Source organism: Cydia fagiglandana, chromosome 3 (genome assembly GCF_963556715.1).
Source record: "Cydia fagiglandana chromosome 3, ilCydFagi1.1, whole genome shotgun sequence".
Classification (NCBI taxonomy): Eukaryota; Metazoa; Arthropoda; class Insecta; order Lepidoptera; family Tortricidae; genus Cydia; species Cydia fagiglandana.
The window spans coordinates 12,150,527-12,177,187 of NC_085934.1; the positions used below are offsets into that span (position 1 = coordinate 12,150,527).

General features: G+C 40.2%; 1 protein-coding gene across 2 annotated transcripts; it reads right to left on the reverse strand.

Moving 5' to 3' along the window:
• Positions 1-2,916: 2,916 nt before the first annotated feature.
• Positions 2,917-25,559, reverse strand: LOC134680084 (neuronal acetylcholine receptor subunit alpha-7). Of its 2 annotated transcripts, none has more exons than XM_063539122.1 (11): positions 24,966-25,559; positions 20,385-20,524; positions 19,294-19,338; positions 18,208-18,317; positions 17,253-17,433; positions 9,418-9,493; positions 7,305-7,499; positions 5,960-6,156; positions 5,290-5,537; positions 4,954-5,059; positions 2,917-4,876 (listed from the first exon to the last, which is right to left on the reverse strand). In XM_063539122.1, exons 1-11 carry the CDS (start codon positions 25,042-25,044, stop codon positions 4,724-4,726), a joined length of 1,530 nt encoding a protein of 509 aa, XP_063395192.1. In that variant the 5' UTR covers positions 25,045-25,559; the 3' UTR covers positions 2,917-4,723. The 2 variants fall into 2 exon arrangements, with proteins under 2 accessions (XP_063395192.1, XP_063395193.1); XM_063539123.1 differs by having other exon boundaries at positions 5,326-5,537; positions 24,966-25,558.
• Positions 25,560-26,661: the final 1,102 nt, after the last annotated feature.

The window sequence follows — 26,661 nt, forward strand, 5'->3', positions numbered from 1 at the left end:
GCAATGACCCTGCACTCTACTAAAGCCGCCCGCCCGCCCAACCACCACTTAGCGCTAAAATGTACAATACAGACAAGACATGCTCAAGAAAGACTTACGATTTTGCGATTCATGGGTACCTACGAATTTTGCAACACCTGTCTAATGGTATTTTCGGCTGTAATACATTTGTACTCATCGTAAACGTCAGCAGTAAATTCGGGGTAGGTACTTATTTTCCGAGAGATAAACAATAAGGAAAATATATGTTTTCTTTATTCTTTATCTTTGCATATTAGTGCATGAGATAAAAAAATCTTACTTTCCTTATTTATAAAATATCTATATGCAAACGTTGAATTATCATATTGTTTTATCGCATTCACTGCCAGGGGGCGTGGCCTAGGAACAATTAACTTGTATCATACAAGCTGTATGACATATGACAGTGAACGCATAATATGCGTTAGTGGCAGTGAATGAGTTATACTGCCTCCATACCTAGGTTCATGTACGAGAACAAAATATGTTTATCATACCCAGTGGCGGATTTGCAGTCTTTGCCGCCCTAGGCCCCAAGCCTTGTAGCCGCCCCTTTCTCAGCATCAGCACCCATCATATTGACTACATTTAGATCAGGCAACGAAAAGATATATTAAAGAGAGAAATGCTTGGGACACATTTTTTACTTAGTAACTTTTTTGGACTCGTTAGGAGGTGAACATATCAAAAGTAGGGGGGTTTGGTTTGAAGGTCACATTTTTCGGTTTTTCGCTTATTATATCTCAGAAAGTATACGTCCTTGTGACATGATCATAGGAACATAGGTTTTACGAAAAAAATAAGCAAATACTTATTCATTTTAAGCGACAGTTTTACCAATAACATTGACTTTTTATGTACCTACAAAAACACTCAAAAAATCTAAAAAAGAAACATAAGAAAATCATTTTATTTGCCTAGTTTCTTGAATAACTGCTAAACTATTAATCCTAAAATTATAAAAAAAATATTTGAGATTCTTACAACGAGCTCTTTGATTTGATATGTAACACGATATAGTTTGAAAAACTTTATTATTTAAATTTTCTCATTTACCTCCCAAAAATGGCCTCCATATTTAAAATTCATTTATTTACGTTACACGTTCATCTTTGGGTCACAAACTTACATATGTGTGCCAAATTTCAACTTATTTGGTCCAGCAGTTTCGGAGAAAATAGGCTGTGACAGACGGACAGCCAGAGCCGCGCACAAGTATGGAGGGCCCTCCAGATATCATAAAAATTGTAGCTTGTAGCAAATTTAACTAACTTTCATTTTGTATAATGATCATGTCGTTAGAACGCATAGTTTCCGAGATATACCTAAGCAAAAAACTGAAAAATGTGACCTTCAAACCTCTCTCTTCCCCCGGCTCAAGGGTTACGGCCGGGGATTTTTGATATGTTCACCTCCTAGATAGTCCAAATAAAGTTAGGTACGAAGTCAAAAATTGTGTTTCAAGCATTTCCCTCTATAGGTATCTTTTTTTGAGAATTCGTCGCCTGGCCTAATTTTGAGTTATTTTTTGTTATCATCAGCTAATTTTTTGTCACAATTTGCCGCCCCTAAAATCACGCCGCCCTAGGCCCGGGCCTACTGTGCCTTATGGGAAATCCGCCACTGATCATACCATACATAATACATACCATAGCGACAATGGGAAAATTTAGAGTCTAAATATCTGGTCATACACGGATTTAGCTTTTAATTTATATTTTCTGTACGTAGTACTTAAAAGTGAAGAAAATTGGTAACACAACGCAATAGTGGTATGTATATAGATATACTTAACCCAATGTCGTTGATAAAAAAAAGTGTAAATTTTTTGTGTGTAGATACGACCTAAAATGTCCGTGTAGCATTGCCTCGCTAGCTTTTTCACTTATATAGGTTAGGTTTACGTAATCAATCAAATCGGCATCCAATTTAATTTGCATTGTTTATTTTCTTCGAGTTGGTTTATTGTAGGTATTTATTTATTTTAGGGCGTCCGCTAGCTGGCGCGGTTGCACAGAGCGGGTGAACGGGTTAACGAAAAATTGAATGAGCAACGCTAACTGGCGCATTATTTATTCTGTGCTGGGCCGGCCACGTGCGATGGATTTTACTCGTATATGATAATACTAATTATTCTGTGCTCGTATCTATACCTATTGGCACCCGTGTGCGTACGCCCGCTCTGTGCAAACGTGCCAGCTAGTGGACGTGGTACGCGCTAAATAATCTCCAATTCAAATCAGAGGTTTTTTTTACGGTTGCAGATCAGTAATAGTGACCATTAACTAGAACTATAGGTACATAATATACATACCTTGTACTTAAAATATCGGTTCATTATTTTAAAATTTTTGTGACTTCAACAGACTGCATATTCATATGGCATCCTGCACACCTAGAGGCATCTAACTATCCAGACAATACCTAGGAAAAACTACTACTGCTAAAAGGGACTATATTCAATACGAGTACCTACTTACTGTGAAATAGATATGTAAATGTACCTAATCACGTAAACGGCTCTAACGATTTCGTCAAGATTTATTTTATAGGAGCAATAGACGGAAAATTTAAATTGAAATCTATAAAATAGCTTGTTCTTGGAAACGTCCGTATTATTTCTAGTTTAGAAAACTAGTTTCCCATTAAAAACAGAATTGAATTCGTTATCTGCACTGCGTTAATCAGGCTGAGCAGTCGAAGGCATGCACGGGAGCTCGCCCGGCGGCGCCGTGGCCCTCTGCGCATGTGCCAACATCCCACGGGATAGCATCGATTGTCTTCAACCACGGTGCTCGATGCGTTCCCTAACCGACTGCCAGGAATAAATAGGTCAGGGTTGCTCGGTCACACAATAAAATCTACGAGGTCATCGTATAGTAATAAAACTTCACATTCTCATTCGTTTATATTTAATAAACAAAATGCAATTCAGATTATTAACCCTAACAATTGTACAAATCATTGGGACAGAGGTCGTCCGTCGCCGTCGGAGGCCGCGTACCGCGCTGGCACCAGCGGCCGCTAGTGGCCACAGGCGCCGTGGCCGCGCTACGCGGCAGCCACCACTCGGCTCGCTCTCGTCACGCAACCGACACAGAGTGGTCGATGATACGATATTTACAACAATAAGTAAACAAGGAAACTGCGTTCCCGAACGAAAACATTGGCTTCATAATCATAGACGGTCCGCAACTTCCAATGGGCCGTTTTAGATTATATACAAGCGCTGCCTTGCAGAAGAAAAACATAAAAAGCGATGCGAGGGTACATTGCTTTCCAAACGTGTATCCGCGCACTCGCTTTGTTATGCGATGTTTTCCTCCTAAAAGGGTAACAATGTTTTCTAGAACTAAACATTAAAGTATAAACTGTATCGTTATTAACATGACTTTTAAGGATTTTATTACATAATTCATCGAACATAATCGTTATTGCGTCGTATCTTAAGAATAATAATGTTACTTGATGAGGTATAGCCGGTGGCAGTGAAATGGGTAAGATGGTACTTATGCGTTGACTCATTGTACTATGTCGTCAGTAATAGGCACGTCAGTCGTACATTAGGTAATACGACAACATAAAATGGATGTGAGTAGACTGGTTGATTTTTGACTGATTCATATGAATAAATGTTCAAATTCGTTATGTTTACTTAATTCTTAGGATAGGTTGTTTGTTTATTAATTGTCAAAATTTTAATAATGGGGAGCGCAAAAGCTAAGATCGGCAGTTTACGAACTGCTTGTTATTAAGATACGGTAACGGTATTGAAAAGATGTATAAACGTGTTATCATGTATGTTAATTTATTATTTGTATAACTCGCTCCGAAAGACCAGGTACGATTTTAATAAAATAATACTTTGTTTAACTACAACTTTTAACGAATGTTTTATTAAGCTATAAGCCATGGATATTTTACCATTTATAACAATATCGACCCGTTCACAACGAGGCATATCACAACCTGTACCAATTGAATCAACATTGTTTGTAAAGTTCTATACTAGCTACGGACACAAATACATCCGAAAATAAATAAGGGTCGTAACCACGATTCACGGAATCGAACAAGAATAAGGAAACAAAGGGCCATTGCCTTACTGCCCAAATCCTAAACTGTACAATAGATTTCAAGAATCGAGAAAGTTTTAACAAAGTTTAAATTTTAAATGCGAACCAGGTCGTTCAACGGTATGAAGGAAGACGTTTTTGTGCTAACATTTTTATAATCGGCCGCCGTATCGGCTTGCAACCATTCTCAATTGTAAGTACTCTAGCGTGGACCTCTTGGCTGCCGCCATCGCCACGGTGTCTCGGACAGGATGGTGAACTTGGGACCACTTATGTAAGAAGGGCATCGCGCTGTCGCCGTGCTATGGTGTGCACGCGCACCAGTCAGTGAAACCTTCCCCTAGCGTGACAACGATTCTTCAGATAACAAGAGCAAGAGCTGCTGGTGGAAGGAAGAAAACTTTAAGGGGATTAAGATGGGCAGTATTCGGTTGAGCGCAGGGGGATGGCAGTTCGATCAGCGTTAACTTATTACTATAGGGAGGCGCGGGGGCGGAGGCAAACGGCGGCAACTTCATCGCCGCAGCGGCCGCGCCCGCGCCGACTCGCACATCACAACTTAACAAGTATTCGCGGTATCACAGATCGTTACGCACGAGCAGCCGCAGCCGCAAGCGGGCGGGTCGCTACGACACCATGATGTGGGGCGCGGACAGCAGCACGGCTAGCGTGGCGATGATTGTGAACAGGGTAAAGATAATAAGGCACAGTCTGTCCACGACCATGGCGGCGAACTTCCAGTCGCGCGAAATGTCCGCGTCTTCGTCATCTTTGCGCATCTGGAACAAAGTAGCCAAGTAAGTATGCACTCATATTATCAAAATTAAAGTTCATCTATAATGGCATTAACATTTACCTGATCTGTGATGACTCGAATTTCTTTGAGAATGAGCGACAGCTCATAGTCGACACCGAAGCAGCTGTGCGCAGCTATCCCCGCCCCGTTCTCCTCTCCGCCCCCCCTGCAACAGTTATGGCTCTGTAGACAATGCGGATGCCTGCGCTCTACACTACAGGTGGGACCGAGGATTCAAGGGAACTACAGGAATTATGCTCAAAAATTTAATGAGACCCATGACCCACAAAAGCTTATAAATTACTGATTGATGACTGATTCGACTAATAGCTATTAGGGCCGGGTGACTGCGGAACGTTCGAGGCGGGGGTAAAATATCGAAACCGTGCTATTTACGGCGGCGAGTAGTGTTCGTGTAGATCGTCGAGGGACCTGTAGTATCGGCAGCAGGGGGGCTGCTGCGCGTGCCCGTGTCGGAAGTCGTCGTCGATATCGAGCACGTTGGCGAGCAGCGATTTGGAGGAGCGCTCGCGCAGCTCCAGGTCGGGCGGCGGCGGCGCGCGCGTCGGCGGCGGCGTCGCTGCCGAGCCCGGCCGCGACATGCGCAGGATCCACGGCAGCCAATACAGGAATACGCATCGGATCTGCGTAAAACCACACGTATAAGTTAAATATTCGAGCACGGTTTTCATAATTCGTTTAGTTATTTTATGAGAAAGGGCCGAAAAATACTGTAAGACTTATTTAATATTTTGCCAGCCCTGGCCATCGGAGGCCACATTGTCTTTTATTTATGTATGTCATTATTTTCATAATAAAAATACCAGCATAAAGATTTCAAATAAATATAAGTCGAATGTAGAGTCCTTAAAGTTAATTGCACCGACTTGAATATAACAAAGTGAGGGTGTATCATTATAAACGTCATGTTTGTTTATAAACGTCATTGAATTTGAATCTGAATTTTCATAGGAATTTGACTCTACACTTTGAATGCCATGCAAAGTGAGCTTGGTCCACCTGTACCTAATATAATACAAAAAAAACGAAAAGAAAACAGACTTACCCAATCGCTCATTTCGTGCGTGTCCGCGTGCCGATGGTGGTAGTTGAGGATGAGGATGGTGGAGACGACCGAGGAGGCCACCATGAACATGATGCAGTTGAAGTAGGTGCCCAGCAGCGGCACCGCGTCCGACGTCGCGGGCATCGTCTCAGCCACCATGTTCAGGAACACCGTCAGCGACAGCAGAATCGTTACACCTGAGACCATGATCATCCATCCATCGATCCATCATCGGAGAGTCATGTAGGTACTATGAAAAACCGGCCAAGTGCGAGTCGGACTCGCGTTCGTAACGTGTAATGAAACGTCTTTAAAAAAACCCGTAGGGTTCGAATCAAAAACTAAGTAATTAAGTCCGACTCACGCTTGACTGCACATTTCTAATAGGTTTTCCTGATGTCATTGGTAAAGAACTATATTGTGTATTTTTTTCAAAATTTTAGAGCCCGTAATTTCGGATATAAACGGGGGAGGGAATGGTCGGACAGACAGACAGGTGCACGAGTGATCCTATAAGGGTTCCGTTTTGTCCTTTTGAGGTACGGAACCCTAAAATACGGTGCAGTAATGACGGAGATATGAAGAAACAAACATAAAAAAAACATACAACCGGATTGATAACCTCCTCCTTTTGAGATTTGGAAGTCGGTTAAAAAGGGGTATTTATTTACTCTATGTATTTGATTTCGAGAGTCTGATATGTCGGAACGGTTGCACATGCCATCTTCTCGGATTAGCTGATTGTTATACTCGCAATCTAAATGACTTATAATTAGCTTGAAATCGTATTAAAGTGTTGTGAAGCGTTACCCTTTAAAACGTAGTGAATAGTTTAAACTGTCCTTATTTAGCACTGAAATTATTATGTATTAATAAGCTTATTGTAGTTATACCACTTATACCTACTGCAATTCTAAATAAATTCATCCGTTTCTTTTGCTTTTCTAAAGGGATTAGATATTACCAACTTTAGTGGTTAAGCATTTTATTTCAATGATCGACAATAAACAATAATAAACACTACGCATGACGCATACGCTGCGCTCAAATGCATAGTATAATGTTCCGTAGGTAAGATGAAAAAAAAATGAAAAAATGTTTATTATGTACAATTGGAATACAAATAGATGAGTCCTCCTTGTAAGTATATATGTATACCTGTATCAGGGAAGATACTTTAAGCGCTGATTTAGACGGCGCGCAAAGTCGCATGATGTGCGATTTTAGTTACATTGCGGACTGTAGTGGATTACACCCAATTCAACCGACCAATCAAAACTCGCAATGGTATGACTCTCGCATGCGAGTTCTCGCATCGTCTAAACGGTGTAGCAGACAAACTTACCTAACGAAAGTTTCTCGCCAGAGTCCGGCGGCAGCGTGAACCCGAGCAGAGCCATGGAGGCGATGAGCACGCACGGCACGATCAGATTGAAGAAGTAGTACAGCGTCTTGCGCCGGATCACCACCGCGAACGTGATGTCGATGTACGGCTCCGGACAGCAGTTGTAGTAGATTTCGTTGCGCTTGCCCGGCACCCCTGAGTTTATGACACATAATAAATAATAGTACTACCGTACAGAAAGGAATCTTCCTACAAAACCGAAGTTTGACAGCGGTTCAGGGTCGAATCATGCTGTCCCTTTCTAATATATGACACTATCCCTTCCGGTTTGTCAAAATTCAACCCATAATCTTATCTGTGATCGTGCACGCAAAGGGATGTCTAGCTGTGTCAATCCTAATAATTGCTCGGAGCAATGCTGAGCCGAGCGGAGCCGAGATTGGCCGAAGTCAGGAGTTTCGCACCCCTGGTTATTAGGGTGATTCACTTTACTAAGGAAAAAAAAAATCTTAGTTTTTCCTTACTTACTCCACAAGTTTTATTTTGTTCGTTTGATCGAAAAACGTATGTGCACCAAAAATCAGCCCATTCTAACAACGCTTAGTGGTCGCTATGATTTGCAGGTAAATTTTATTTTACTAAGTATGGCATTTTATTCGCACATTTGTATTTGTATGAGAACGCGGAACTCATTGCATTACGCCAGGAAATGAGTCAATACTACAATGAGGCGATAAACCATCAACAACCCAGAGATGATTACCTTGAACTGCTGAATTTGTGCCGTATCTTCCTCGGCAGCTCGGAAATAACTGCTGAAGCTAAGTTCCGCAAGCCCGGGACTTCAAGCTCGTTGGATGGCGAAAGCTACGAGTATTTACTGTCTAAAAATATATCTATTTCAAGACCAATTCACACTGACAGCAGCAGAAAAACGATCGATTACACAGCTATCCCTGTTTGAGAGTCTCCTCTACGGGCGATATTGGAACGAAGCTCCGCTAGCAGCAAAAGCACCTCTTAACGATGCAAACTTTATATCACAGCTTCAAGACTATCCTAACAAGAAGATTAGCACCATTGCTCTGAAAGCATTTCGCCGTCACCTCTGGTACTTTTCAGAGCAATTGATCGGTCTTTCTTTATTCGATCCAAGAATTACACCCGAGACAAAAAGAATAATGGTTCAAAATCTCCAAAAACCGCCAACAAAAAAAGCTTTGAAAAGACCAGAGGGAAAAACCTTTCAAATACAGCAGCCATTGCCATTAGAGATTTTTTTTACTCAAAGAAGGAAAACTCTGTTTGACTTGCTTGTCAATGAGGGCCAAGACAAGTCACAAGCATTTCTAGTGAAAGATCCTTCAGAGTGGCATACTGATGAAATTTACACTGAAATGCAGGAAAAAGTCCACCAATTGAAAGTAGTAAATGACTGCGCAGAGCGAGGTGTTGCTTGAATACAAAAATACAATTCTAGCATCACAAAAAATTAACAACAAAAACAATATCTTCTCCGTGTCGTTGATATTCACAGAAAGAAATATCCAGTTGCGTCGAAATCTAACGTATTGAAAATGAGCTCGGGAGAAAAGGAAAAGTAGGGTATTGAATTATTGATTTAAAGATAATATGATTATAATTTTACTTAAATGTTAATAACATAAGTTAAAAATTTGCAATAAAAGTACCATATACAAAAAAAATACTGCTTTTCTTTGTACTCGAAAAAGTGTCATTTCATAGCGACCCCTAAATATTATTCGATTTCGTTTAAATTTTGCATAGGGATATAAGAGGTGATATGGAACAAAAAGAGCCTTGTGGAAAATACATAATCAAGAATTTTATTTTTTGAATCACCCTACTGGTTATACACAGATTCTGGTTCCTAAATTTGTCTTTATAACTTCAATATATATTTTACCGATTAATATTTTAAATAAAATAGATAGGTAACTTTAAAGGCAGGCGTACAGGGTGGTCTCGCTTTTATCCTCAAGCCCAATTTGTTCAATGTTAACTTGTGTATGTGAGCCACAAACAACTACATGGAAAAGTTAAAACAAAAATAATATACTTATTTACACGATATATTACGTTTGACGCTCACCTATAAGCTCCCATTCACCGTTCGTGACAAAACTGCTTATGTCCCCACCCGCTTCGTCTTGAAGTTGAAGGTCCAACTGTTAACAAATGACAGAACGATCAGTAAGTATTGGGTGCGTCTCATAATGAATATGCACTTTTGGTATAATTTCAGTTTATAAACGTTCAAAAAGTATAATCATCTTATGTATAATGCACTAAATGTATATTTTCAATTAGTATAAAATAAAAATAATATAACATTCTGTACACATATCGTTGTTTGGTATACTATACATATAAACTAACTATATTTAATATAACATTTATTACGCATATAAATTAAAATAATTAATAAAATTTCATATAATTATCTGAACAAAACATTGGTAAAATTATTTGGATAGGATAGCTCAGAATTTTAAAGTTTATAGTTCTTAACCAATAATAACTGTCAGAAAAGTAGGTTAGGTTAGGTTTGAACTGTGACCTTTAGAGAAAATAATTTGGCCAAGTCCGAGATAGCTCGAGGCATTTAGTGTTCCGTACGGCTACCATCAGTTTGGCATTGACATAAACGATATCGTGAACGTAATTTACTTCCTATAGGTATATCTCTTTCGTACTAATATGTCAGTACGAGTGAGATGCATAGAAAGTAAATTACGTTCACGCCCACGGAAGCGTTTATGTCAATGCCAAACTGATGGTAGCCGTACCGCTCGCATCGTTACATTTTACAGAGGTTGTTTGCCTGTTACCGGGTACCGTATTCAACTACACACACAGAACAATAGTACAAAGTGTCTAAGTGCGAAGGCCGAAGGCCGAGCTTTAACAAAATGTCATCGCTTTAGCACAGAGCAATAGTACAAGTGTCTAAATGTGAAGGCCAAAGGCCGACCTCCGCGTAGCCCGAAGGCCCGAAGCGTCCAGGATGTCAGTGCTTTAACACAAAACAATAGTACAAGTGTCTAAATGCGAAAGCCGAAGGCCGAGCTCCGCGTAGGGCCGAAGGCCCGAAGCGTCCACGATGTTAGTACTTAAACACAGAACAATAGTATAAGTATCTAAATGCGAAGGCCGAAGGCCGAGCTCCGCGTAGGGCCGAAGGCCCGAAGCGTCCAGGCTGTCAGTTCTGTGTTTAACCACTGACATCTTGCAGGCGTCGGGCCTTCGGCCCTACGCGGAGCTCGGCCTCCGGCCTTCGCATTTAGACACTTGTATTAATTACCTGTGTTTAGAACTGACCTCCTGGATGCTTCGGGCTTTCGGCCCAATGCGACTTCAGCCTTTGGATCTTGCGACTTAGACACTTGTACTTAAAAATACTTGGAAAAGTTACGGGAGGCGCGCGTCTGTCGGACGCTTCGGATCTTCGAATCGCTCCTTCGGCCTTTGCATTTAGTTAGATTCTTGTACTATTGCTTTGTGTTTGAATACTAGGGATGTACCGACTAGTCGCCGACTAGTCGGGAAAGCCGACTATCCGGCCTGATTTGTAGTCGGCGATTAGTCGGCGACTAGTCGGCAAAAATGGCCGATTAGTCGGCACTTTATAAGTGACAGAAAAACAGGGCAAAAAGAAATAAACAGCAATTAATTGACTATATATAATAGTATAAAATAGGTGAAAAGATTATTTTCACCTATTTTACCCAAATTCCTATTTAGGATGCTCTCGAAAACTTTTGTTCGAATTATCGACCATGTGATCGCTTTCGTATGTCCGATTGTCCGGTTGTCGTATGAAATATAGCCTTAGGATTTATTTATTTTATTTTATAGCGTTACTATAATATGATGAATAGCGCGACGAAAGGAGTAAAACAATTGTTTTTTAAGTGCATCTGAACCGAACTTAGACGAAACTAATGATCTGGCCGACTAGCCGACTAGTCGGCCGACTAATCGGCCATCCGAGCGCCGATTAGTCGGCTAGTCGGCTAGTCGGCCAAATCAATAGTCGGCACATCACTATTGAATACCGAAGTCGAGCATCTCGCGAATGCTTGATGTATTATAATAATTTAGAGTAAGGCCAAGCGCGCACCACGATTTTTTGTCCTGCGATAATTTTGTCGCAGAAATGCAACGTATGTGTTTATATGTTAGTGCGCGCATACGCGACAAAAAAATCGCAGCGATTTTAAAATTGTGATTTGTCACATTTTTCCGCGATTGTTCGCGACGCGATTGTCGCAAAGTGAATTGCAGCATGCGGAGTTGTATGGCCCCGCGCGCACTATGATAATAAAATCGCACCCCGGCCGGACCTCAGTCGGCATTTCGCTCTCCAAACCCCCACATCTCGGCACCTGCATCTCCAATGGAGTCTCAAAATGAGACGCTAGATGTTGACCATTTAATTATGGAAATAGACGGGGATCACCTTTGTGTTATGCTCAAAGTCATACAGCAATCGCATATTAAAGACGAGTTTCATGACAAGCGACTGGTCGACTTTTTCATTTTCATCGCAGTGCGCGCAGTCCTTCGCAGGAGGAGATCTAAATGGCCACATAGGAGTAGCAAATAACGCATTTAAAAGAGTACACGGAGGTCACGCATATGGTACACTGAACGATGCTGGTAAGGTCATTCTCACAACAGCAGCCGCTTTCGATCTTGCCATCGTAAATTCCTTCTTTGCTAAGAAGCCAGAACATAAAATAACATACAAAAGTGGCCAGACATCGTCACAAATAGACTATATCCTAATAAACCGAACCTGTATCAGTCGAGTGACTAACTGTAAGGTTATTCCGGGAGAATGTGTTACCCCCCAACACCGCATTCTTGTGATGGACATGGTGTTTAAGAAAACATCCAAGGAGAAACCAACTCAAACTCCAGAACTCACCAAGTGGTGGAAACTAAAAGGTGAGAAAATTCCTGAGTTCTGCCAGCAACTGGAAAATCTTGTTGTAGATGACGAGTCGAACGTTGACACCTTATGGGAATATCTAAGAAAATCCATCATAACTGCAGGAAACAAAATTCTTGGTCGTACAAAAGGGGGAAGAAAGACCGATAGGGAAACTTGGTGGTGGACGACTGAAGTGCAAAACGCGATTCAGAACAAGAAAACTGCTTTCAAGGCCTGGCAGTCCACCCAGACACCTGAAGATCGCGAAGTATACAAGAAAGTTAAAAAAGACGCCAAGAAAATTATAGCTATCTCACGAGCGAACTCCCAGAAAAACCTATACGGACAGTTAGCTACCAAAGAAGGTCAAAAGAATATTTACAAACTTGCGAAGCAGCGTTCTCAGAGCGCAAAGGATCCTACCAGGTGTAAAACCATTAAGGGCTCAAATGGAGAATTGTTGTATCGTGATAGAGATGTTGTAACAGCCTGGCATCAATATTACGAACAACTGCTAAATCCAACATTAGCAGCTATATCGCTTCCAGAAATGGAAACCAATATAGGCCTTATACCTCCAATACTCCCTGGTGAGATTAAGAAAGCTTTAAATAAGATGTCCAACAATAAAGCCATTGGCCCTGACGGTATCCCGGTGGAAGTTTGGAAATGCCTTCGCGAACAAGGAGTCATGCTGCTTACCAATCTCTTCAACCGTGTTCTACTCTCCTCCAAAATGCCAGAGGCATGGAGATTGAGTACCATTGTTCCGATTTATAAGGGAAAAGGAAGCAAGTATGAGTGCAATAACTATCGCGGTATCAAGCTTCTAAGCCATACTATGAAGCTGTACGAACGAGTGATAGATAGTCGACTAAGAGCAGAATGCTCCCTGTCTAAGCATCACTATGGCTTCGTACCTGGCTTATCTACTACCGACCCTATGTTCGCTCTGAGCACGATTGCTGAGGAGTACCGCGCCAAAAAACAACCATTGTACATTGCATTCTTGGACATGGAAAAGGCATTCGATCGAGTCCCAAGGGACACGATCTGGTGGAGCCTTCGCAAGAAGAACGTCCCAGAACAGTATGTCCATATCATAACCGACATGTACAAGGGTGCAAGGTCAATGGTAAGGACGGTAGTGGGTGAAACAAAATCTATAGCGGTTAAGGCAGGCGTTCATTAAGGCTCAGTTCTGAGTCCCTTCCTGTTTTGCTTAGTTTTGGACTCACTCACCGAGGCTGCGCAAAACTCAGCAAAGTGGACTTTTGTTTACGCTGACGATGTGGCTATTTGTACCGAGAGCCGTGTTGAGTTACAGGAAGCACTCCTGTCATGGAAGCATCAGTTACAGGCCGGTGGCCTAGTGTTGAGTGTTGCAAAGACCCAATTCATGTCCCTGAACGAGCCAGATCCATGCGACAATAGCCCAATTTCCATCGATGGGCAACTAGTCACCATGTGCGATCAGTACAAGTATCTGGGTAGTATGATGCACCATTCTGGGAATGTGGAATGCAACATTCAACACCGAATAGCCGCTGCTTGGCTAAAATGGCGGGAAGTGACTGGTGTTACGTGTGACAGGAGAATGCCGGTCAAACTCAAGGGTCTGGTATACAAAAGTATAATAAGGCCGGTCCTTATGTATGGCAGCGAGACGTGGGCAACGACTCAAAGACACGTGCATACCATCCAAGTTGCCGAGATGAAAATGCTGAGGTGGATGTGCGGCGTTACCAGGCTCGATAGAATCCGTAACGAGTACGTACGAGGAAGCCTGGGCGTGCGCGACATTGCCGATAAAATGCAGGAGAGCAGGCTGCGATGGTATGGTCACGTAAAAAGAAGGCCTTCTGACTACGTAGGAAATTTGGCGCTGCAACTTTCCATCCCAGGTCGAAGATCTAGGGGCAGACCCAGAACAAGATGGAAGGATGTAGTGCTAAAGGACATGAGTGAGTGCAAGTTATCCGAGGATGATGTCGTGGATAGGGCGAAGTGGAGAAGGTTAAGCAGGAAAGCTGACCCCACCACCATGTGGGATGGATAGCTAGGAAGAGAGATCGCAGTGCGCGCAGTGAATTTGCTGCGATATATTACAGCGCGATTCTAAAATTGTGTCGCAAAAATTAATATCGTGGTGCGCGCTTGGCCTATAATACCTTAAAATGTAACATACTCCTTCAATTTGAATTTAGAACTCATTATTATTTTTTATTTGATTTTGTTTCTAGTTCTATGCCATATATATAGACTTTAATATTATTTAGAACTGCTAAAACACAAGATCGGCTTACTTTAAATATTTCGTCAATTTTACCTTTGTTTCTATAAACTGTGATATTTAACTGTCATATACTATTAATGTCTTCCAAAATTATTTTCTCGTAACAGGACTGAGGGGCTACCGCGTAAACCGAAATTCGCAATTTGCGGGGATCTTTCTCTTTTACTCCAATGAAGGCGTAATTAGAGTGACAGAGAAAAATGCTCGCAATTTTCGAACTTCTATTTTCGCGGTTATAGCCCTGAATCTTGTTGCTCACCAATCCGTTCAAAAATATACATAAGTACTGAATATAATTAATAGATATTATAATTATACAATTAATACAGAAATGTAATGGTACTTAATGAAAAGGAATATTGTGTATATTGTTTCGACGAATCAGATACTCTCAATAAAATCTATACATGAGGCCAAAGCTGTTCATAAATATTAAATGACTTTATTATCTCTATACGCCTTACCAACTCTATGTGTCCTATTGTGGAAAAAAAAACACAACGACAGTCAAGAACGGAATTCTTAATTTGAATTTTTCAGATTTTTGAGATGCCATTGCTAGTCCATTGCTTGGAAAGCCCGTTCGAAATTGAAACTTATTTGCAATATAATAAGGTCGTATTTTGTAGATCTCTCTCATACTTATAGTAGGCTATTGAGATAAAATTAAATATCCGACAAAAATAAGCAAGCAGAAAAACTTTGTGTCAAAGACATAAGTCATAAATTTCAATGCCAAAGTTTTAACTAAGGATGTTTCTCGCCTAATATGAATTGACCAGTGTAAGCATCAGTTAGCTAGCCCTAAGCAACCAAAGGTCAAGCTGCAGTTGAAAAACTAATAAAGATAAAGTTAAGCTGATAATTTTCCCGCCGTCTCCATGCTTCTTTAAGTTGGGTATTGACTGGTCAGCTGCCTGTTAGCTATAGTTTTCGCGAAAATCGCCAGGACAGAGGTGAAAATTTTTGTATGAAAACTTGCAACTTTAAATGCATTTTTTGACGAAACTATTGCAGTCTAAAATGAAGTCAAAATCAGTCCATCGACTCAATTTTTTGCAAGCTTTCTAATGGTACCCCACACGATTCTTACAAATGAAAAAAGTTTCAGCCTACCCCCCTCAACCCCCTAAATTTCCCCCTTTAATAAGAAATAAGCAGTTTTGACTTATTCACAATATGAGTGGTGGTAATTGCTATAACTGTTCCAAATTTTAGGTATCTATGTCAAACGTTCTCTGAGAAAAACGTATTTAACTGATTTGCAAGACCGAAGTGATCCCATAAGTGTTCCGTAAACAAAGTTTTGTACGGAACACTAAAAAACTGCTACCAGAAAAGTGGGTTAGGTTAGGTTAGAACTGTGACCCCTCAGAGAAAAAAAACTGCTACCAGTAAAGTGGGTTAGGTTAGGTTTGAACTGTGACCCCTCAGAGAAAAAAAACTCCTACCAGAAAAGTGGGTTAGGTTAGGTTAGAACTGTGACCCCTCAGAGAAAAAAAACTGCTACCAGAAAAGTGGATTAGGTTAGGTTTGAACTGTGACCCCTCAGAGAAAAAAAACTGCTACCAGAAAAGTGGATTAGGTCAGGTTAGAACTGTGACCCCTCAGAGAAAAAAAACTGCTACCAGAAAAGTAGATTAGGTTAGGTTTGAACTGTGACCCCTCAGAGAAAAAAAAACTGCTACCAGAAAAGTGGGTTAGGTTAGGTTTGAACTGCGACCCCTCAGAGAAAAAAAACTGCTACCAGAAAAGTGGGTTAGGTTAGGTTAGGTTATGGAAAACACGTAATTACGTACTAATCACGGCAAACTCAAAGTATATTGTTTATACAAAAAAAAATTAAGAGTGAATATAATTTCTCTTCTTACCCACACATAATTAGAAAAACATTTTATGGAGCAACTTTACTATCCATGCTATCGTCGTAATTGCATCTCTTATATTTATTGTGTGTATATTATATTATTTCAATGTTATACATTTTCCTACTTATCATAAACGATATTATATGTAAAGTACATTATACAATATAAAATTATAGAATTCATTGTTATACGTATCGCACGTTATACTAATTGCACGTTATGCCATTCAAAATTATACTAATTGAATTTATATATTCTGAGCAATATATTATAGGTTTGTATACGTTCTATTACTTACCCGTAAGTATTAGTGTCACATTTTAACAGATTAATACTTGACTGTATCAATTATTTTAAGAAATATTTATATATTTCCAATGCAAAAATGAAAATTATGTCTAATCTTTGTGGTGAGTAGAGTGACAAGAAAGTGGTTTACCACTTTTCGACTCTATCATCTGATTGATAGAGTTGAAAAGTGGTAAACCACTTTCTTGGCTGGCTGTACCTAACTTCATAGGTTCAATGCCAACAAAAAATTCGTTAGTATTCCAACTGACAATGTTCCCAGGAATAAAAATGTTGATAAATGATTTCTTAGAATAACAATTTCTCATATCTTATCATGCGGTCTTCTTCTTCCTCAGCGAGTATACGCCCACTGTTAGGCATACGCTTCTCCTCTTGCCAAGAGAGGGACAAGGAGAGCGGCGAGTCCCACACACCGTGCGTAAAATGCATTCCCACTCCGTCAAAAAAAAGGCATACACCTCTCCAAATCTTGAAATGATGCGGTAGCAGTTTGGAAAGGCAAAAGAACTCACTTGATATCCATCGTATGTCCAACTGCCGAACTTCATCTCGCAGCGCTGGTCGTCGAAGGGGAACCAGGTGATGTCGATCTTGCAGGTGCTCTTGAAGATGCCGGGCGGCACGTACAAGCACGAGCCGTTGTTGCGCACCACTACGTTCGTCGGGTATGTGCTGTCGAAGCCTTCGTCGGCGCTATATCACACATAATGTACCTGTTATTTAGGTTATCTATCTATCTAATACCTTTACCCGAGAAATTCTTTTATTTATTTTATATATTTCGGAAACTGCTCTAAGGATTTCGATGAAATTTGCTATAGGGAGGTTTTAGGGGGCGAAAAATCGATCTAGCTAGGTCCTATCTCTGGGAAAACGCGTATTTTTGAGTTTTTATATGTTTTCCGAGCAAAGCTCGGTCTCCCAGATATTTTAAGCGTTATACAAGGAATCGATGTATATCTATCTTTTCAACTGTCACTTTCTGCTCATGCTGCAAAGAGCGACTGGTAATTTTAAAGTTCTTGTATTAATTATTATTGTTTATAAAGTTAATTACAATGACTTATTTACAAAAGTATCGTTAAGCCCGTAAGGCTCAATCCATTTGCAGTAGATTGTCTATAAGTATTTTATGAAAGAGAAAATAGGTTTATGAACAGCAATGTGTTATAATATGAACAGCAATGTATATAATAAATATTTATACACTTTTCTGTGTCAAAGTTATCAGATTAACAAGCTACTAGGCCGTAATTTGTCTGTTTCGTAACATAACTAAGCTGACGGTTTAGACAGTATTTAGAACGTTTTACTTAACTTCAAGCCAGACAAGATATGACGGAAATGCTCTACTTAGGTTTATTATTTGTTATTGTAGTTTAGAAACTATAAATTTTTTGGAATAAGTGACGATTTCATTAGTATAAACAAGGAGATTTATAAAAAGCTGTTGTAAATGTTGTTTACCTATTGTACATGAGGACATCTGGTTTCCATAGCCTGTGGGGTGGCACTCTTAAGTCTTTGACCCCGCCGAAATCAGACGTGTTCCATCTCAAGTTCATATCATTCCATTCCTGTAGAGACAAACATATAGGTACATGTAAATAAGAAAATTAATTCGTTCCTCAGGTTATAAGTAAATTGGTAGGTTTTTAACTGAGTCTCTTTACATTAATGTAATCTCTAAACTCGTACACAGTAATGATCATCGTTCATTAGTTTATCAGAATAATTAATTTGACTCAATTAAATTTTATTATTTATTTTTTAATACATAGTGTTCTTATAAAGCTCCGTTAATTTCGGCGTATGGCTATGCACATTTAAGGAAATTAAATGGCGATCCTCCTTCCTGACAGCAGCGGGAGAACGACAGATGTCCAGATATGTATTGTGCAAAATGCCGTCTGGCAGACGAAGGGTTATACAAAAAAGAAGTATATAGTGCCTTGTTATACAGAATTATATATATTTACTTATTACGTTATTCCAGACCAGATGTATGTAGAGCTGGTTAAAAGAAGAATTAGGCAAGATTTTTCAGTCTTCCGTACCCAAAGGGAGACAAATAATGGAACCCTATTACAAAGTCTCCGCATCCGTCCGTCTGCCTATCCGTCTATTAGCGGGCTGTATCTTTAAAACTGTGACCTAGACCGAAAATCCTGTGATGGTACGGAATCCATGGGGCGTGAGTAAGACTCTTGGCTTGGCCGGTTACGTAAGTAAATATCCACAATTATATGATGAGTGTTTTATTTGTGTCCATTTTAAAACTACCTACTTACAATAATGTCAACATAAATGCCATGCAGTTTAATTCGATCAGCAAACATGGATACAGTAGATGGGCTAGTCGTAGGTATAACTAAGTAAATTTTGCGGCTTTTAAAAAGAATAGTAACAGCACTCCATGTAAACATACTGAGTTAATGGATACACTAACTAATTGCGTAATTGCTGAACAAACAGATAAACACATTAGGTCATGTCAGGTGAAATAAAGAGTACCTATAGCTACGTATGTATATATATAATATATATACTCACCAGTTTGAGCCAGATGTTCGTTATTAATAGCTGGTTCTTTTCATCCTGCGAACAAAATTGAATTGCTGAATATACATTCCAAAACATATGAGCGTTTTAACCGCTGACATTATGTTAAACGATATTAAATTGCAAGCAATTACGTATCACCCACAAACCGATCCTTAACACTCATTTTAATCAAGGCTTAACACAATTCCAACAGATTACCACGAGATTTAAATGTCAGGTGATTCACACCTAGTCAGTAAATCATGCGAGTTTTTATTTGGTTACCATTTTTGTTGTAAGTCGAATCGAAAAGTGGAGACACATTTTAATCCAAGGTTTTAATCGATTGATATATGTATAATAATAGAATTGGTGTATAAAAAAATTTTGATCATGACGGCTCCCTTAAAATTCAGTCTACTGGCAAATAATACGCGGTGATTTTCTTCTTAAAGGAAAGTTAATATTTGGAATTGGGATTCTTAAAAGTAATTTTCAGAATTTAATTTTGAATTTCTTGATCCTTTATTTACAAACAGACCTTCTACGACCCTTTGCCTTCATCAAGCTAAACATATAAACATAACAATTCTAATCTCTATTAGATGGTAAAGCCATTTAACAACACGCTAAGCTAAACTCACAAAGTTCTTTCATTATTCACGAAGAAAACGATGTAACTTAAACTGAACGGATGGCGTACATTTTCAACAACGATAATTCATCTTTGCGCTGGTAATGTATGCACCCTTAATTAGATTTAGATTTTAGATATAGATTTCTTTATTTCATGATAAAAATTATAAATTTGCATTATGTTTCTCTTCTCATCATGATCCAGATGATCATCATCAACATGGTTAAGAAGCAGGGTAGGATGGGTAAGGTACAACTACGTCTTAGTGGACCACATTGGCTATGTTGGTTTCTCCTACACATTCTAGTTATAACGTAGGGGCCCACTGATTAACAGTCCGCCGGACGGTATCGGCCTTTCAGTTAGAACAAAATTTTGACAGTTCCGAACAACTGACAGGCCGATACCGTGCGGCGGACTGTTAATCAGTGGGCCCCTTAGAGGGTAGTTGCATTGTACGTACCACGTCAATGATCTGCATGAGCGTGAGGCCGAAGGAGAGCTGCAGTGGGTCGCTCTCGTTGACCACCGGCCTCTCCAGCACGTTGTAGTGGTCGAGCAGGTGGTGGAGCAGCCGCTTCTCGTGATAGCCGCCGCGCACCCCTGTACAAACATCACCTGGTTTAGAGCTTATACAACTATGTCATCATCATCATCATCATTCGCTTGCCCTTATCCCATTCATTTGGGGTCGGCGCGGCATGTCTTTTTCTTCCATACGTCTCTCTCGCCCGTCATCTCATCATTCACTTGCGTTCGCTTCATATCATCTCTCACACAGTCTATCCACCTTTTTCTCGGTCTTCCTCTCCCATTACTTCCCTCCACATTCATTCGTAATACCTTTTTCGTCACATGACTTTCATCCCTCCGCATCACATGCCCGTACCACGCTAGGCGATTCGCTCTTACTTTTTACTTTACTTGACTTTTTTTTTAACTTTTTCTTAGCTTATACAACTATGTATAAATTTATTACATGGAGCATTCTGGAAAATGGCTACCGTTTGTCCCGTACAAACGCGAATTTTCTGAAGATTTGCAGGTATAATAAGAGTTTCATTTTCTATGACAAATGGTCAAAAATAAGCTCAGAAAAATAATCGCCTGCTTTAAATGCCGAAAAAAAGCCACAGAAAATAAAATGCGTTTGTACGGGACAGCCCGTGGAATGCTCCATTTGCTTTATAGTGAACTGGGTAAAGTTTCTTTATTATTAGTGCTTTATGATAGCATGAACACTCGTAGCAAACCCTACGAATTATGTGTAAATTAGCTTCATCGTCATATCAGCTGGAAAATATAATTTCTTAAGGCATTTCTACCAATTAGGTATCGTTGTTAAAAAATACAATTATTACTTATGTGCAAACACAAATAAAGGAAAGATAGCACAACCACTTAATGAAACCAATTGCAGGTTCTTTTATTAAACACGTCGAAAACATAAAAGACGAAATATGAGGCCAATTCGAACGTACTTTTTGACATCAAATTGAGTATCATTGTTAGTTCTGATAATCTTAAAAATGTAAGATTAGTTCTAAGTTAATTGTATGTATTTAATTCTATATTAAAATTTAAAAAAATATATTCCTGCTCTATGTCCATTTCCCTCGTACGGGTCCGTACACTTGGCGCAGGCACGGGCGAATGATATCATCTTGATGTCAAAATGTATATTCGATCTGGCCACTAGGACATTCAACTTTTAACACGCAAAGAGGCAGACATTTTACAGGTTTCAGTGAAATATCAAAAATAATCAAAACTTTCTATCTGGTAGGTACTTGAAATGTTTCATGATTTTATCATACAACAAGTTGTATGTATGTTATCAAGATACAACAAAATCAATCTTGCTTTCATTACCCGTCTTACATCAATTGATTTATACTAAAGCGACTGGGGTGTACCCTGACACAACAGCTCCATCAGAGTATCTGCCGTATTCGAACTTCAAGATATTCACAAGAGACGACACGTATTAGATCCATTCTAGATACGTTATAGTTTAGATATCAACTAGTTCTCTTTTGCAGCGCAATTCGGGCAACCAATGTCACTTTTACGTTAGAGAGAGTAAGATATCTATTAGATGTGAATTGGATCTCTAAGTCATATCCTGTGGAAATCGTTCAAGAGTATCTCTAGAATCGCGCATATGTCAAATTTGACAGGTTAGATCTTAAACATATCGTTATCGTATCTTGCGGTGATGTCTAAAAGATATCCAATAGATGTCTATTTCAAAATCCGAATCGGGCCCTATAGCTGTTTCGATTGTGGTTAAATTAAGAAAGTTTTTGTTGTAATATTGTCAAACCACAACAACAATTGTCATAAATTTGCGATGTAACAGTCAAACTGTCAAAACGGAATGTGAAATTATGTGCCTGACTGTGCAGATGGTATCGGAAATTGGCTTGGGATTTGATAGACAGCTATATAAAATGTGTCACTTCACACCTCACTGTGATAGTACCTACTGAAAAAAACGGCCAGAAAGTTTTGCAATTATTATGCTGGTGAAGGTAATTCCGGAGGTGTGCTTATTTACATGATGGTCTAATAGGCTAGGTATATAAGGACGAAAGACGGAGCATTCCACGGGCTGTCCCGTATACAAACGCATTTTATTTCCTGTGTTGCGACTTTTTTCTCGGCATTTAAAGTAGGCGATTATTTTTCTGTGCATATTTTTGACCATTTGTCATAGAAAAGGAATCTCTTATACCTTTAAATCTTCAGAAACTTCGCGTTTGTACGGTACAACGGTAGACAATTTCATGGAATGCTCCATACTAATATACTCACGAGGTAACCAGATAAACTTTCAAACTATTTATCTCACATGATTTAAAAAAGTCTAAGCAATTTGGGGATATATTTTTAAGTTCCTACCTTAGGTTCCTTGTAAGTACCTACATTTAAACCCGATGTAAAAAATATACGCCATAATCTTACATCAATACGAAACTGCTGTTGGGCTTGAAAATATTGAGGTAAGCACTACCCATTTCGAAAAGTATTCTTGGGTAAAAACGTCAATATTCTTTTCAATACCTACTTAACGTACAATAGATATTCGAAATATTGGATTTTAATGATGCATTCATCTATAGATAAAATTATTCAAGAGGATGTAAATTGGGTGAAAAAATATGATGATTTAAGTAGATATCTTTATTGCACTCGTACGAAGCCGGGCCGGGTCGCTAATAGTTACTGATGTAGTCAAATCAGTAGTAAGTGTAGTCCATTTGATAATAAAGTAAATGAGGAGATAAAATACAATTCTTTAGGTAGGTAGATACTTCAGTAAGTACCTATACTTATCAATTGATGTGTTGAGTTTATACGAAAATATATGGGCATCATTCGTTCGAACAGATTGTTTAAGATTAATTGAAAAAAAAGGCTGAATAGAAGAATAAACGACACTACCTTTGGACACTTCCCAGTTTACTTTACAATTAACAAGCATTAATAATATAACGTCGCGCTTTGACTGATCGGTAACATCCGGTCATCGTTCAAAGAAGATTAGAATGATTGATCTTTCGCTTTTCTATCATGACATTTCTAGACTAAGCCCGATCAAAAAATAAAAGGCTTTTGTTCTAAAATCCGGCTGCGGCAACTAAAGCACTTTCGGCGTCCTGTTACCCCACTATAGGCCTCTTGGGGGCGGTTAAATGCTCGTTACGTACATTATCCGAAAGACTCTTGAGGTTATTTTCATCAAGTGGAACTCAAGGCAGTCTTTTGTGGAATTACAGCTCGTAGTCGGGGCGGGACGAAAATCTTTGATGTTCCGTGCGTGACTAAGCGTTTGTTTGGAAAAATGGCAGGACGTGTTGACGCACATAATAAGAAGATAGGATTAAGATGGAATAAAAATATAATAATAGCAAGTACAATTATGCTTCGAAGTGGTTACCTATTCTATTTACTAACAACTATTATTAAACATATAAAATACTAGAAGACACCTAGAGATTACGTTTCTGGTCTTGAAATATTGAGAAAGACGAATGCTCGAATGGAAAGAATATTGTCTAAATTAGAAAACAGAGGTTAAATAAAATAGGATAGAGTGGAGATCTGTACTATCGTAGTATGTAACAAAGGATAAATATTGCTAACGATGAAGAACACCGAGTACTTTAAGTAAAAATAATTTTACAATATTCCAAGAGTATTTTTAGCAAAATCTAAGCAAACTCCGTAGAATGGGCTTATTTTCTTAATGAAATCGGTGTGTAGGTAGCTGAGCTGAGCTGGCCCAATGCGGAGTGTCGACAAATAGGTATTGCATTGCACCACACTTAATATTAAGGTTTAAGATATCGCGAACGAGAGATTACGTACGGAAGAAACTGATGCTCTGATGGGTCACAACCCTCAACATTAGGGTATCGTCGCAAGGAGGAGGAGGTGGCAATGTGTTTAAATAACTAATTGGGATCCGAGAGCGCAATTAACGGAGGCCTGGGAGATGAGAAATTTGCCGGATGTTAACTATATACCTATAGATACGATAAATACGAGAATGATGCTTATTTTAGTTTTAACTTCATAAATGCGTACTTTAATGTTCGGATAAAATATTCACTGCTGAACTGTGCTACGAGCGCTACGCCGTAGCTCGTAGCAATGCTTTCCATGTAAGTTACATAGCAAAAATGGTCCAATTTGTGACAAAAATGTACCAAGGCATATAAGCTTTAGCTTATTGATATAACAGACCAGGAGGTTAATTCAAATTTACATTTTGACATCTACTAACGTATTTACGTGCTAAATGTACGGACATCTATAATGTTTATTATACTACGAGCGAAATGCACGTGCGGATGATAACAAAATGATATCATTAAAGATATCGATATGTACGTTCGAATTGGCCTCGATAAGACCTTAAACTTGTTTCATCCCCAAATTTTTATGTAGGTATCGCTTTCAATGAGTCTGATGTAAACGGGCTTTAACCGTGATTTTAGGATGACAGTTTAGGTACGGAGGTGCGCTGTCGACTCACCCCTTGGCCACAGCAGGCCCAGCAGCAGCAGCAGGCCCGCGGGCGCCGCCAGCAGAGCGCGGCGCGCGCGCCCGCCCATGTCAGCGCCGCGCCGCCGCCGCGCCGCGCGCCGCCTCCCCGCCGCGCCGCGCCATCGCCCGCCCGCGCGCCCGCGCCCGCGCCCGCTTCCGCGCGACACCCACCCTCGCGCTACGACAACTACACTCCCGACCCTCTGTTAAACACGATCAGTTTAAAATTTAATTCTTTTGGCGTTAACATAAATTAGAATGATCACGACCGCTCGCCGACGGCCTCGCTCGCCGCCCAGATCTCGAGCATCGCCGACTGCGTTACGGTGAGGTTTGTAGTTACGGTGTGTTTTAAAGCATTGTTGTTTAGCGGAGTGCGGCCGACCGTGGGGCAGCGGAGCCGCCGGTGTGCGGACTGGCGGAGCGGCGGTGGGCGCGCAGCCGCGACCCCCGCGCCGACCCCGCACCGCTGCCGCCCATTCAAGTCGCGCCGCCGCCAGCGAGCCGCACGCAGCCTCCGACCTTGCCATCTCCCGCCAACGACGGGGTTGCCCAATACACTTTTCGCTGAAACCGATATCAACAGTATCCCGATGTATCACGACAGTAGATCTAGGCCGTGATGCATCGGCAGAACGAATAAATATCTGAAAACTATGGTCCCTTGTTTCCTGATTACACATCATGAGATACTTCAGTTAGCCGCATTTATTAGGTACAGTTTTAATAAGTAAGTACATGCTACATATCGTCATGGTAGTCAATGTTAGGCGTATATTCCCGTGTTAATGTCTAATAAATCAAGTTAAGTAAATCTCAAATTAAAGGGCAAAAAAGCGCGGGGAGCATGACATCCCCTCCCTAAGCTCACGCTTCACCCGCACATTGTCGAAGACCTTCCGACACTCACCACCTAAATTATGCTAATTTGCTAATAGGTATTGCTTTTCAGAGAACATTTGATTATGCTTTGCACAGGGGGAAAATAATTTCCAGTCACCAGTGGAGTCAAACAGGGTTGTGTGATGGCTCCAACTCTTTTTGCGTTATATTTCTCCACAGTGCTTGAAGACTCACTCCTTGGATGCTCTGGACAAATACAACTAAGTGTTCGTTCTGACAAAAGTGTATTTGACCTAACTCGTTTCAAGTCTAAAACGAAAGTCAAGAAGCTCTCCGTTCTCGAGATTCTCTATGCCGGCGACGTTTGCTTAATGGCCGATAGCATGGAGGCGCTTCAATCCTACATGGATGCTCTGCAAAGGTCATGCCTTAGATTTGGCTTAATAATAAGCATATCCAAGACCCAAGTGCTAAAACAACCAGCCCGTAATTGCGAAGCGGACACTTCCAATCTAATTATAGAAGGGAAACCCCTAACCGAAGTGCCCTCTTTCAAGTATCTTGGGAGCCAGATCAGAAAGGATAACAGACTAGCCTCCGAGATCCCATCTAGGATTGCTAAAGCTGCGTCCACTTTCGGTCGGTTAACGCATCGTGTCTGGGGATCGCATGATCTAAAGCTGCACACGAAGTTGTCGGTGTACAAAGCCATGGTTCTTCCGATTCTTTTATATGCTTCGGAAACATGGTGTTTGTACAAAGGCGACATTCGCTTGCTAGACACGTTCCACTTACGTTGTCTGCGTTCCATTCTGCGTATAAGATGGCAAGATCGCGTCCCC

What these genes read in the sequence shown, in the direction of transcription:
- LOC134680084 (XM_063539122.1), bottom strand. Translation starts at nt 25,044, where the DNA reads ATGGGCGGGCGCGCGCGCCGCGCTCTGCTGGCGGCGCCCGCGGGCCTG. An exon ending in TGGCGAGAAACTTTCGTTAG is followed by an intron (nt 6,157 to 7,304) that starts GTAAGTTTGTCT and finishes TCATGGTCTCAG; the next exon opens with GTGTAACGATTCTGCTGTCG. An exon ending in TTCGAGTCATCACAGATCAG is followed by an intron (nt 4,877 to 4,953) that starts GTAAATGTTAAT and finishes ACTTTGTTCCAG; the next exon opens with ATGCGCAAAGATGACGAAGA.